Here is a 13,263-nt window from a genome sequence, read left to right as displayed (position 1 = left end):
GTGAAAATGTGGATTGCTTCTGACAAAATAACCCTGTGCAACAAGATCCTGGATGATTTGAAAGACCTGGATGGTGTTATAAAGGTGAGCGCCTTCATTCAATATCGGACACATCATAATTCACCTTCTTTCCCCCCCAGAGGAACTCTCTCCAGGATGTCACCCTGCCGCCACAAAATGAACAAAAGTGATTTCATGTTGGAATGCCAATAAAAATGCACACATTTTGCTGAGACAGTAAGGTTTTAATTATTAGTATATTGCTCCTTATTTGAGAAAGTCATATCACTTTATACAAAACGAGCATATGCAAACATTTAACATTATACATTCTCTTTAAAAAATACTACTCCTTTTAATAATTCCCCACTCTCTTGGGTGATGAGACATCTCTTTGGAAGCACACGTTTTATTATTTAGAATCATGTCAGATGTTGTATCCATAAATGGCCAATTGATTTGCAATATGCTTCCAAACAGATGTCACGTGAGTTCAAGTTGAGACTTTTCACTGTAGGCGAGCAAACAATTGATCCACATGTCAAAACATTATAACATGGATACCAGAGTTAATGAGTCAAATGAAACATTTATATTTTTATGTACTATTCATTACCAAAGTAATTCTTAAAACAGAATTATTCATAACTCTTGTTCCTTCAAAAACAGAGCGCCATTAAACTCTCACTTTTCCAAATGGTAACTAAATTCTTGATATAATTATGTTTAGTGGACATGAGTGGTTATGTCATATCTACTGTATATGCAAATGGTAAAAGAAACATGTTGTGCATATAAAAATATCCTAGCACATCACTATATTTAATGACGGGAGGAGTCTGTGTGCATACACCTCTGAATGCCTTACTTAAAAATTGCATAGTTTCTTTATAGTATGCATGAATAGTGACATAGTGATGGTTTTCTACTTTTCATAGTGCCTTAATGTCTTTGATAATTGGACCCTTGTAATACTGCATATCTGGAATGGTTTAGATCACTTTCCCAAACTTAGTTGCCAAATGTCAAGAGTAAAATGCTGTTGTAATAAATATGTCTTCTCTCATTATTTATGTACAATATGTTGTTTGGGGAGTCCCTGCTTTTGAGAGTTTGCACATTGCATGCCTGCAGCTTTCCATCACACACCTAAACTGGCCTTATGATTGCTTCATGTAGGTAATGCTCCAACCAGAGGGGACACAAATACAGCAATGTCATCAGAGTGTCAAATATGTGATAAATACTCCTGCAATGTTCACATGTTCACATCCCACAGCGAGTGCTGCACATTCTCTTAGATAATGCACCTGCAGGAAGTGGGTGCTCAAGTCGAAAGCAGACAGAACATGAACATATAAGGCCAAAGAAATTCAGATAAATTAAAAATCTGAGCAGGAGGCAGTATCAGTATCTTCTGGCGGTGGGATATTAATTTAACAAAATTGTATAATCTCACTGACTGACCAGATACATCATTGTTAACTCAGTAGATTATTTCATCAGTCTATGCAAAAATACAAATTCTTGAATAATCTTACATATACTGTATGCACACACACACACCTCTTTAAATGATACATTTACAGCAGTTGTGTACAAAACTGGCGGTGCTGCACGTTAAGGTTACTTCTCTTTACAAGGTCAGTGTGCAGCACGAGGGAAGAGTGCAGCAAAACGCAGGGCGAATGCGAGTGAGGGCCATCCGTGAAGGAGAAGGAAGGAAAAAGAAAAATGAAGGGAGCCAGGATCAGTTATGACCCGATGCGTCCCTGAGAGGGTCACGACCCCAAAAAAAACAACAAAAAAAAACACGACAGTAGTTTGTTAGCGGTGGCATCATTTTTTGCAGAACAAAAGGTCCGTAAAAGCAAAATAACTCGGTAACCAAAATCAACTCAAAAACACAAGTAATTTGAATAAATTAATAAAATATTTGTCATCTATCAACATTATTAGCATTAGGAAAATTAAATGTCTTAAATAAATTAAAATGTACAATTTTAAATTAAGATTCTAGGGAAATTGTGTGGCTTATTCATTTCTTGATAAGGCGGCTCTAATCAAATCCTTTGGACCATGAGCGGCCTACCCGTGAAGATCGATAGCCCTCAGTGCATTCCAGCCACCTTTTTCCAAGCATTTGTCAGGCTTTGGAGTACAGTACACACACACACACACACACACACACACACACACACCTGCTCAGGCGGGAACGGGATCTTTCACCATTTCAGTGTCAGGACAGCACGATGAGACTGGGTGTCATCTGTGACTTATATACACATTTGAATATATTCATTAGCAACAAAAAGCTTCTCGACTGCCTTTTCCCTGCGTTAGCTTTGTTAACTTTCAGCGAGCAAACTACTGCAAAGAGACTGAAACGGCAAACGAATTCAACATTTGTGAAGGTAAGTCGCACAATGCCACAGAGAGGAGAATGCACTGAAGGTACAGAGGTTCCAAGCATATGCTATTTTAAGCAGAAAGGCGAGGCATCTCACAAAACACACACTCTTTTAAGCATTGCCGTCAGTGGCCATGTTGAAGTCGTCCGTGACGAGCAGCAGAGCCTCGATGTTGGCAGCCGTCTCTGGACTCTGCAGGGAGAGGAAGTCTGACACGTCCATGTTGGCCAGCCCGTGAGACGAGGTGGGGTTGACTGAGGCGGAGCCGCTCACCATCGTGGAGAAAGTCTGAGGCGAGGAGGAAGAGAGGGCCTCCTTCCTGACGTCACCCAACTTGGAGGAAGACTCTGGGAGGCAGCACGAGGAAGAGGTTGCCGCAGGATGTTGCGGGGGCTCTTGGGGCTGTGATGGAGGAGGAGGAGGAGCACCCTCTGGTGGGTGTGGCTGTGCTGCGGTGGTGACCACGGAGGAGGCACTCTTGTCTTTTGCCGTGTCCCTGCAGGCACAGTGACACTGGCACGACTCCTCCTGCTTGATGATGATGACTGGCAGGCTCAAGCCGATCTGCTGGACTGAGCTGCCTGAAAACAATGTTTCGGTTTCATGACAAAGGATATTTCCATGAAAGTGGTGCCACATGAGGCAAAAAGGACAAAGTTTAACAGGTGTCATACATATACATCATATCAGTGATTCTCAACTGGTTTGGCTGTGGGACTCACCATCACTCCTCAATGATAAACAGCAATCCAAATTGTGGAATTTTTTCAACTCCTCTTCTCAAATCTTATATTTAAAAAGGGTCATGACCCACCAGTTAAGAATCATTGCATTATATTATATCATACACATGTAGTATATTCAAACGTTGGCATGTTCTTGTGCATTTAATCTTACCTGCATTTCCTCCCACTGGTATGGCTGTAGTGAAGAACACCTTCTCTACCTTTGGACCGCCTTGATGTGACTGAAGGAAGCCAAAATGTATGAACACCAAAACAACACCAAAAATCCAAATAATCACTTTTCCGTGCCATCGGACTGGAAACTCACTTGTTCAGGGTTCTGCTTGCTGTTAGCGGCACTGCTCAGGATCCACTGGAGGTTCTGGTCAGACATGACCAGGCCGGGCTGCAGCAGGCTGGGAGTTGGAGCTATGGTGATGGTGGCTGGGCCAGAGTTGGAAACGACGCCGCTGGCCAAAGGCACGGGTTGAGCTACAGCTCCCACAGCGTCTGAGGTGGCGCCTGCGACGACAGACACGGCCGGAGTAGTGCTGGGCGCCGTGCTGCTCAGGACCGGGGCTGCTACAGCGGGAGTGGAGATGGGGGGAGGCAGAGCAGTAGGTTGGGCGACGGTGTCCTGCTGAAGGAATGTTGATGGCAGTGTGACGTAGTGCTGAGAGGTGGCATGGTTGGGAGCTTGGGCAGGCCCCTCGGAGATGTGCACAAAAGTAGGTGGCTGCGTGGAAGTGGCGGTGGAGGCGGCGCAGGCAGGTGCGAGGGCCTGAGAGGAAGGAAGAACCTCTGTGGCGGTGACTGTGTGAGAGCAGGAGGATGAGGAGGCAGGATTGAGAGAGAACGATATCAGCGATGAAGCTTCAGTCACCCTCGGCGGGGTGGGGGTGTCCAGGGTGAAGGACTCAGCGAGATGCTCTGAGGGGAAAAAATGTATGTGTCAGCGGACGTTCACAACATGGGCTTCGAGGTTTGGGAGTTTTCTTACCGTTAGGCTGAACCTCATCTTGGCTGACACTGTTTTCAGGACTTTGGAACATGAGCTCAAAGATTTTCACAGGGGTCACGTTGTTCAGGTCTAAATTCTGTGCCTGGGAGTGAATGAAAAAAATCAATACAAACTTTTAAGGGTGTGCTCACACTTGGGCTTTCGTACCGTGCTGGACCCTGCCTTCCTCTCCTGGCCCCTGCTTGCTCTGAGCTTTTTTGTGCTTCGGCCACCTCCTTGCCACGTCTATACTGCTCTATTACTGCAATTTCTCTGAATTTGTGGATTATTTCCGGTCTTATTTTGAGCTGTTTGGATTGTTTCTTTTGTGCATGGGGACGGCTGTCATTAATTATATAACACATTAAATTTCACATCTTTACTATGCATATTAATTACTTTTTTTATTATTTCAAGTCTTTATATTTTATTTCTAATATGAAATGTCTTATCATTAAATTTGCAAGGAGCGATTGCATTAAAACCATCCTATAACTCTGCTGCTGTAACTCCCGGGCTTTCTCTTTCAATTGTTCAAAAGGAGGGAAAGTGTTCCAAAATGGAGCACAGGTAAGAGCACTCACAACAGCCAAATGTGCTGGACCGTAGGTGTGAAGTACGATACGATGTACTGGACGACTGACCTATGGCGTACACCTTAAATCTGCACTCCAGAAATGAGAAAACCTTGTGATTCGGAATCCATAAAGCCGAGCTCAACTTACATTGTGAATTTGCTCTCGTAGCTCGGCAGAGTCAGTAGAGATCAGACTTAAATCACTGAGGCACAGTGAATGATTTGCATCCTGCAAACAAATAAAGATGAATAGGACTGACAGTCCTGCAGTAAAATCCTCCAATGTGCAAAGCCAAGTCATAGCCAAACAGGGTGTAACTGTTAAATACTGATGCAGTGCATTGTGGATGTGAGAAAGTCGACGCGCAGCAATGCAAATGTGTCCTGGCAGAAGTGCGAAGCCGCAGTGTCGTGACTCACTTCGGACAGCGGGTGAGTGAGGGTGACGCTGAAGGCCTGTCCCTTGTCGTGACCCCGGATGTGGCTCTTCAGACTGTACTGGCTGCTGAACGTCTTCTCGCAGCCATCACTCGGACAGTTGAAAGGCTTCTCGCCTATAAAAGGATGTCAAACTGAATCAGACTGCAAGCAACACTTGAAGACAGAATTTTAATATCAGATTACTGTTTTAATTTAGAACAGCAAACTGTTTTATTACCATTATATTTAAAAAGGAAGCCATATCAAACACATAAACATACAGTACAGTCAGTAAAAGTTTGGACACACACAACACAATGGTCCTAGAATGTTCCCAACCCCATTAATAAAGCAAGAAATTCCACTAAGTAACCCTGACAACAGTTACTCAGAACAAGGGTTTGCAGCGCTATCAGAAAAGCTACTTGAGCTACTTTGAGGAATCTAAAATATAAGATATATTGAGAGTTATTTCACACTCTTTTGTTAAGTATATAATTCCACATCTGTTCATTCATAGTTTTGAGAATCTACAATGTAATTGGTCATGAAAATATGAAAACGCATTGAATGAGACGGTGTGTCCAAACTTCTGGCCTGTACTGTACATCATAAGACAAATGCACAGTATTTGGCTAGGAAATGTTTAGGTAGGACATTCAAATGAGCAAACAATGTACCTGTGTGAGTCCGTACATGGGTTTTTAGGTGATGACTTGCAGCAAAAGCTTTGCCGCAGCCATCATGGTCGCACCTGAAGGCAAATCATGTCAGACATACATATAGCACTTTGTAGGTAATATTCATGAGGATGATTATCCTCAATTATTATCTTTCAACTGGTTTCTCATGGGACCGCTCACCGGAATGGCTTCTCCCCAGTGTGCGTGCGAATGTGCTTCCTCAGGTCGCTGAGAGTTGTAAAGTACTTTGTGCATCCCTCGGATTCACAGTTGAATGTTTTGCCAGTGTGGAGTCTCTGGTGTGCTTTTAGCCTGCACAGACAAATTGAGTGAGTTTCAACTGCATGCCCCCATTACTAAATGTTGACTTATTAATGATGTTTTAAGAGTAAAATGTGTCCCTGCAGCCTGTTTATGAGAACCAAACATGAGAAAACTCTAATCTCCCTCAATTGTTTGCACCACATATGAGAGAACAGGCGCTCCAATGGTTGCTTTTGAAGTTGTGAGTTTTCAAGACATCATGAAGGAAAAAACCTTCTTTATGGACATGATCCCGCCTCTGACTCGCCCCTAGCTAGATGAGCCTGCCCTGCATATATGCCTACCACTTCTCGGAGGACAGCTTTGTAAAAAAAAAAAAAAAAAAAACAACACAAACAAGGCAGGCTTCACTACACATCTTAAAATAAAGCCAAAACTATCTTGTCGGTCATGTACAGATATAGAAGCTGCAGGTTTCATCATGTTTTCTTCAGTTAATAGGCTAACCTAGCATGATATTGCGGTCAAAGTGTGACTGTAATGTTAGCACCGTAGGTCACATAACTATGCTAGAGTTGCTAATGTCTGTGTCCTCCTGTCCCACTTCTTAATGCTACGTTGTTCTAAGTGATATGGCATCTATTATGATGGACAAATGCAGAGTTACAGTGTGTGTGGGAAAAAGTGCACAATGGTGCTTCTTGGAGACAAACGCAGACAAAAGCTACAGGCCCACAAAGAAGTGTACGGTCGTTCCTTGCTACACTATGGTTTGAACATATCTCCCTCACTCTACCACGGTTTTTCAATTTGAATGTTTTTTTTTCAATTAATTTTCTGTTTTGTGGTTGACTCTGGCCTCTTTTTTGTCAAAAAAATATGCATATTTAAGCAAATTGTACATATTTATGCCCAAATTAAGCATTTTCAAGCATAAAAATGATAATACATAAAAAATGATAATACAAATGCAGTATAAGCCATTAAGACCGCAACCTGTGAATGTAGTAATCTACATTGATCACTTGGTGTCAGTAATTGCTCGGTGAGACCACCACCGAAGCACCAGACTTGAACAACCAGCTTTTATTGCAGGTTTAAATTATCTCACAATCGGCACAGTAAGAGTAACATAATCATAATAATAATCATGATCATAATAACAGCACGGTTACTGTTGAGGCCATAGCCCACAACAAGGTAAAACTCAACTCTGAACCCCCGATGTCTCTCTCTGTCTGCCATCGATTTTACCCCCCTACAAGGTAAACTGTCTTAAATGGCTTTTTCTCTGATTGTATCTACTATATTGGGTAATACAAATGTAATGGTGACTATATGGGTGTTATTTCATGTCTCGATGGCTCTAATAATGTTAAAAAACATATTTAGAAAAGCGTAAACAGGTTTTCTATGCCATAACTACAAAAATTCCATTCCATTATAAATTCCATTAATAAAGAAGGAATGGAAGCAATTAACCGCGATAAACGAGGGATTACTGCATTGCCAGTCGGGGTAACTAAAAGCACTTTTAAAAGTGGCTAAATTCCAGCACCAAGGCAGGCTTTTGTTCAGCACACTTGCAAACAAGCAATGTGCTTGTGAACGCTACATCAATGACACGGCCCACCTGTAGAGTGTGTTGAAGGCCTTCTCGCAGCCCTGCACGTCGCACTCAAACGGCTTCTCCTTGGTGTGCACGCGGACGTGGATCTTGAGGCTGTACGAGGTGAGGAAGGCCTTGCCGCAGCCTTGCTGGTTGCACACAAATGTATACTCTCCCCGGTGAGTCTTCTGGTGCGTGCGCAGGTTGCCTGCCGTGCTGTATGTCCTCGTGCAGCCTTCGAACATACACTGGTAGCGTTTCACCTGACACAGACACAGAAACAAATCGGGGAATGAGTGCCAAGAGAATTGTGATTTGTACAAGGAATTTGACTCATTTGATGAAGTGGCTCAATGATTGCATGTGACCTTTCCCACGGAACTTGGGACACATTGAATCAGCCACCATCAGCGCATAAGGTGGACAAACGGAGAGGGCAGCACAATACGTCATGTTAGCTGTTTTATAACACCAATGCCTACGGCAGTGTAGCAGCCTCCTACTTCACTCATTCATACACGCACATACACAGCCTCAAGGCAATGGACATTGAAGTAGTCCATTTTCTTTTCAGCAAAAAATGTCTCTTCGGTTTAGAAGCATGCAACAAAAAATAAAGAGGAATGCGGAGGTTGCTCACATAGCTAACATTTTGAAGACCTTTTCTGCAGCTACAAATGAAACAGTTGTTAGACAAAACCAGGACAGCGAGACAGTGAAGACGTCATCTGTCGCTTCACCGTTCTCTAGCAATAAAACACCCAAGTCATTACGGTGGCCTCTCTGACTTTGCATGCTGTAATATTTGGGGATTTTTCTTGAAAAAAAAATGCCTCTACAGGCGCAAAATAAAAAGCAGTCACATGGGAATCTGTCAGGAAATCTTGTGAGACCTCAAATTCAGGACAACAAAGGATTAACTGTGTTTGGCTTTTTCTCAGACTTTTTTTGTAACGCACATTCCATTGGAGGAATATTAGATAACAACAGACTCGGTAAGGTGTCATCACGTGTTACCAATGTCAAAATAGACCGTTTTCCAAGTTTTAGGGAGCTCAACTTCTTTTTAGACTTGAGTAGCCATTAAATATGTTCAAAAGTATGTGAGACACATCTGTAATGACGATCACCTTTGCATTCTGTATTATTAAAAGTGAGCGTTTCATTGTTTTGTGAAAAAAAACAAGACAAAATGGGGGAAAAAAAAGACGTCTTCGCTACACATCTTAAAATAAAGCTCTTCCAACGACCTGTCAGCTACACACGTGAGAGCTGTAAATTTGGTCATTACATTTTACTTCATGCTGAGCTAGCATGGTGTTGCTGTTAAAAGTGTGACTGTAATGTCAGCGCCGTATCGCACATGGCTATGCTAGTCTGTGTCGTCATTATTGTCCTTGCACCTCAGATTGTTTTGGAAAACTACAAATCTGATTCTACATCTTTAAAACCTGGATGACAACAACAAAATTGGTATAAAAGACATTATTTTTACAGCTGATTGATGGTGTTGCTTGCCATTGCCATGCCAGGACACAAACCTTCATCTCTATGGAGACAATATGCACCTTTCATGTTAGCATTTTTGTCTTTGTTGTCCTACTGGAGGACCATTCTGTTTCTAGGCTAGCTAGTTGTCTGAAAAATACATCACAGAGACACGGTCTTATGTGACAAAGAGCTCAGCAAAGACAAAGACAATGCAACAATAAATACATGCTGAACAAGGGTAGCACTCTTGCAGCGATACCAAACATGGCCGTGCATGCAGGCAGGTGACGCGCTCATTTATGCTGCGTTTGTTTGGGGAAAACACAAATAAACCGACAGCCACGACATTCTCATTAGAAGTATATAAAAAATTTATTGTTCACTGTGCCAATCCAAACTGTGTTTATTATATTTAATTGATTATTCTGTGTGGAGTTTGCATGTTCATCCTATCCGTGTGTGGGTTTTCTCCGGGTACTCTGGTTTCCTCCCACATTCCAAAAACATGCAGGTTAGGTTAATAGGAGACTGTAAATTGTCCATAGGTATGAATGTGAGTGTGAATGGTTGTTTGTCTATATGTGCCCTGCGATTGTATGGCGACCCGTCCTGGGTGTACCCCGCCTCTCGCCCGAAGTCAGCTGGGATAGGCTCCAGAATACCGCGACCCTAGTGTGGATAAGCGGCATAGAAAAAGGATGGATGGACTCTTGATTATGCAAGTGGTCATAATGTTGAGGCTAGTCAGTGTGTGACCAAAAACAGGAAGTGAACATTTCCTTTCTTTATGACTCAAGGCACAGTTTCGACATGTTATTTCTTTTCGATTGCAAGTAGTAACCAAAGGAAATTCAAATTTTATGCGTCAGTATTCCTTTGAAAAATAGCCTACTTCATCAAACAGTGGCTTGGTGTTTTTATCTACTCAACTGCAGAAAGCACCGGGACTTATATTAGAGGTAAGGTCATCCTATTTTTCCCCAGTCCCTAATTTCTTTTGGATTTGGATTTTGAAATGTTTAGCAGGCCTGCCAACGTTGGAGAAATTTTAAGAGTACCACCCCCTTGTCCCACCACGGCCAGGCATTTAATAATAAACTAATAAATAATATATATATAAAATTTTGTGTTGATGTCTTTATTTATATTACTAGTGAGCAGATCACGGCCCACAGAGGATGAGCAAGGCAGTGTGATCCCCACCAGACCGGGTCGTCGGGAACTGTGGGGGAACTGAGCACTACTATTGCTGTTAATAAAACTTAAAAAGGGCGTCAGTCTCTGTGTCACTCTATCAGGACAACATTACGCTGCAACACGCACATCAAATAGACGAATGTGTGGTTAACAACATCGTCGGGTCAACATTTAACCTTTTAAATGGTGTATTTAGGAGGTCATAAACGGGTTTTCTATGCCATAATATTATGGCATTTAAAATATTCCATTTATAAGAAGGAACCCTATTCACTTATGGTTGGGTCTGAAACCAAATAACCGTGATGAACGAAGGAAAACTGTACATGTTGGCAGGTCTGTGTTTAGCAACTTTTTCTTCCGAATACTCCATACAGCAAACGTCAGCTCTACAGATGCCATGTATGCCGTATGGGCAGCATGCATTGTAACATCCACTGTGACTCATTGTCATTATCAGTTAAACGCATCCAATTTTCTTTTGCAGTCGGGTGCGTGGTCTACAAACACAAATACCTGCCGGGGTCTCTAATTACTGCTGTCTCTAACTGCAAAAAAGCACTGGCAGCAACAGCTGTGGCTCTAGGCAACCTCATGATGTAAGAGGCAGTAGGCATAAGATGGCAGTAGCTACTTTCATGTCAGCAAACATCACAAAAAGAACATCAGCAAACATAGCCAAAAGAGTATCAGCGAATGCAGCTGTCCGCAAACATAGACTGTAACCATCCTCCTCACTTGCGCCGTGCACACATACACACACACACAAACACACACAGAAGTCCTCTGCATGACGGGTTCACGGCCACACAAAACAGTCGGACAACACAACGCAAAATCGCCGGCTTGCCATCATATCATACACTCCTGTAGAGAAAAACCTCATATAAAACCAACAATAATAATGTACGTAATGTTAAACCTTTTGCGTTGTCCTAAGGTCTGTGAAGCCGTGAACGGCTCAGGCTGAGGCCTTGTGCATGTGTGTGTGTGTGTGTGTGTGTGTGTGTGTGCGTGGTGCTATGTGTGTGGAGATAGCTACGTTCACTGATATTCTTCGAGCTACATATTGCTGATATTCTGTTGACATTGATGCATATTAAAGCAAACGTCTGAATTTTATCGGCATCAGAAGATTCAGTAATGGTGATTGGATCGGAAGTGAAAAACTATGAATCAGTGGACCCCTGATTGGTTCTGTTGCTGCTGTGTTGTGCAAAATACTTGTTAATAAATGTCCATGTCGTTACAGATAGCTACATGTCCCTATTAACTTTCTCATGCACTCCATGTAATTATTATTATTAAGTGAAAAAAAGTTAACTTGATTTATATAGTGAGATTTTAAATTTTGGCAATAACAGCCCTACTTTCAATTACCTGTCCGCTTTGCAGTTCAGGTAAATACGCGCACTGGCCATCATTTGAGCATTTTGGGTTGTCATAAGGGGTTTGTGCAGTCATACCTCTCTCTGCTTCGTCTCTGGACACTCAGAGTGCAGGGTGAGGGTGGCGCCCTCTATGTTCCTTGGCATGGGGGTGGACCCGGGATTAATAGTGAACTGGATCTGGTCCGGAGAGATGGTGTGGTGCACGTAACCCTGCGACATGGCGTCCGGGTCTGTCATGAAGGCCAGCGACCCCTCCTCCTCATCTCCCTCGCCTTCAGTGAGGAAAGTGACCCCGTCTTCATCGCCTCCACAGTGACCCTCCTCCTCGCCCTCCTCGTCCAGCCGGATGGGGTCCCGCTCGATGAGGACGGTGGTGCGGTCGTAGACTCGGCCCGACGAGGATGACGAGGATGAGGGTTCGGCCATCAGGTGCTCGGCCTTGTCGAAGTGGATCTTATCTTCATCGTCATCCACCTCCACCTCAAAGTACAGTGGCGCCTCTGTGCGAGGGCCATTTTCAGTCATGGTCCTTCCCTTTTGCCAAGGAGGACTTGGATGCTTCACTCTGACAAAACAACAATAAATTTAATTGAGTTTTCTAGGGAAGAGTTTGCATGATGACACTCCTCACAGGACAAGGGTTTTGAAACAAGAATGGATGCACGCTAAAGTTCCATTGTAAACAGGAGAGATGACATCTAGAACATCCCATTATCAGTAGTTACTTGAAGCTTCACACATCACAAAAGGAGCGTTACGTCCACCTTGTAACGTCACAATGACTTTGTTGTAACATTGTTAATGAAACACAAGCTAACGTTGACAACACTGCTGCGCCGCTACACACACTCATAAAACACGCGCAGGTTGGCCTTCTAAATACGCACTTTAGTTGCACATTGTGACTAAATAACGGACTCACAGACGCAGGATATTTTAATTGTCCCATTTTTGTTTCTTAGCGTCTTATCCTGCCGTGCTAACGAGCGGCTACAAATAATAATTCGATTTGACTGAGAAAAAAACCTTTAATGTGTGCACCGGTGATTACGCAACCAACGCTGACTTCTGCAAAACCCGTCTTTTGTCTGTTACTTATAATTTATAAATACATTAGTCCTCCAACGTCAACATTAGCAGTTAGCTTTAGCTAGCGTTACTCCGGTACTACGTCGCTAGGCTAGAAGTTAGCTTAGCTCCTCAGCTAGTCCCCTAACGTTTTCATATCGACAGCTGACCTCAGAGCTCAAATGTCTTTTTCCAGACGTAACATTACCATCTGACAAGATGACAAAGCGACATGTTTACTCGGAAGACAATAGTTGCAACATTAAGAAAAAAAAAACATTTACCTGCGATGATTTTTTTTTGGGGGGGGGGGTTTATTCCCGTGCTTTGGATAAACACTTTCTTCCTATCATATCCCCTCCCTAGGTTGCCAAATGACGTCACGCGCAATGGATTATGGGACATTTTTATACTCAAATCAGGAGTG

The 13,263-nt window shown here is 42.9% G+C and overlaps 1 protein-coding gene across 2 annotated transcripts; it reads right to left on the bottom strand.

Annotated features, from left to right (window-relative positions):
- Positions 1 to 2,162: 2,162 nt before the first annotated feature.
- Positions 2,163 to 13,215, bottom strand: mtf1 (metal-regulatory transcription factor 1). 2 transcript variants are annotated; one of them, XM_054782597.1, is made up of 11 exons: positions 13,121 to 13,215; positions 11,844 to 12,333; positions 7,714 to 7,952; positions 5,997 to 6,128; positions 5,814 to 5,887; positions 5,134 to 5,267; positions 4,862 to 4,942; positions 4,137 to 4,239; positions 3,465 to 4,066; positions 3,309 to 3,378; positions 2,163 to 2,992 (listed from the first exon to the last, which is right to left on the bottom strand). In XM_054782597.1, exons 2-11 carry the CDS (start codon positions 12,291 to 12,293, stop codon positions 2,523 to 2,525), a joined length of 2,355 nt encoding a protein of 784 aa, XP_054638572.1. In that variant the 5' UTR covers positions 12,294 to 12,333; positions 13,121 to 13,215; the 3' UTR covers positions 2,163 to 2,522. The 2 variants fall into 2 exon arrangements, with proteins under 2 accessions (XP_054638572.1, XP_054638574.1); XM_054782599.1 differs by lacking the exon at positions 13,121 to 13,215 and adding an exon at positions 13,045 to 13,109.
- Between the last annotated feature and the right edge of the window lie 48 nt (positions 13,216 to 13,263).

Source organism: Dunckerocampus dactyliophorus, chromosome 7, assembly GCF_027744805.1.
Source record: "Dunckerocampus dactyliophorus isolate RoL2022-P2 chromosome 7, RoL_Ddac_1.1, whole genome shotgun sequence".
NCBI classification, from domain to species: domain Eukaryota; kingdom Metazoa; phylum Chordata; class Actinopteri; order Syngnathiformes; family Syngnathidae; genus Dunckerocampus; species Dunckerocampus dactyliophorus.
Note: the sequence above shows the minus strand (reverse complement) of the source record. Positions and strands in the feature narration are given on the sequence as shown.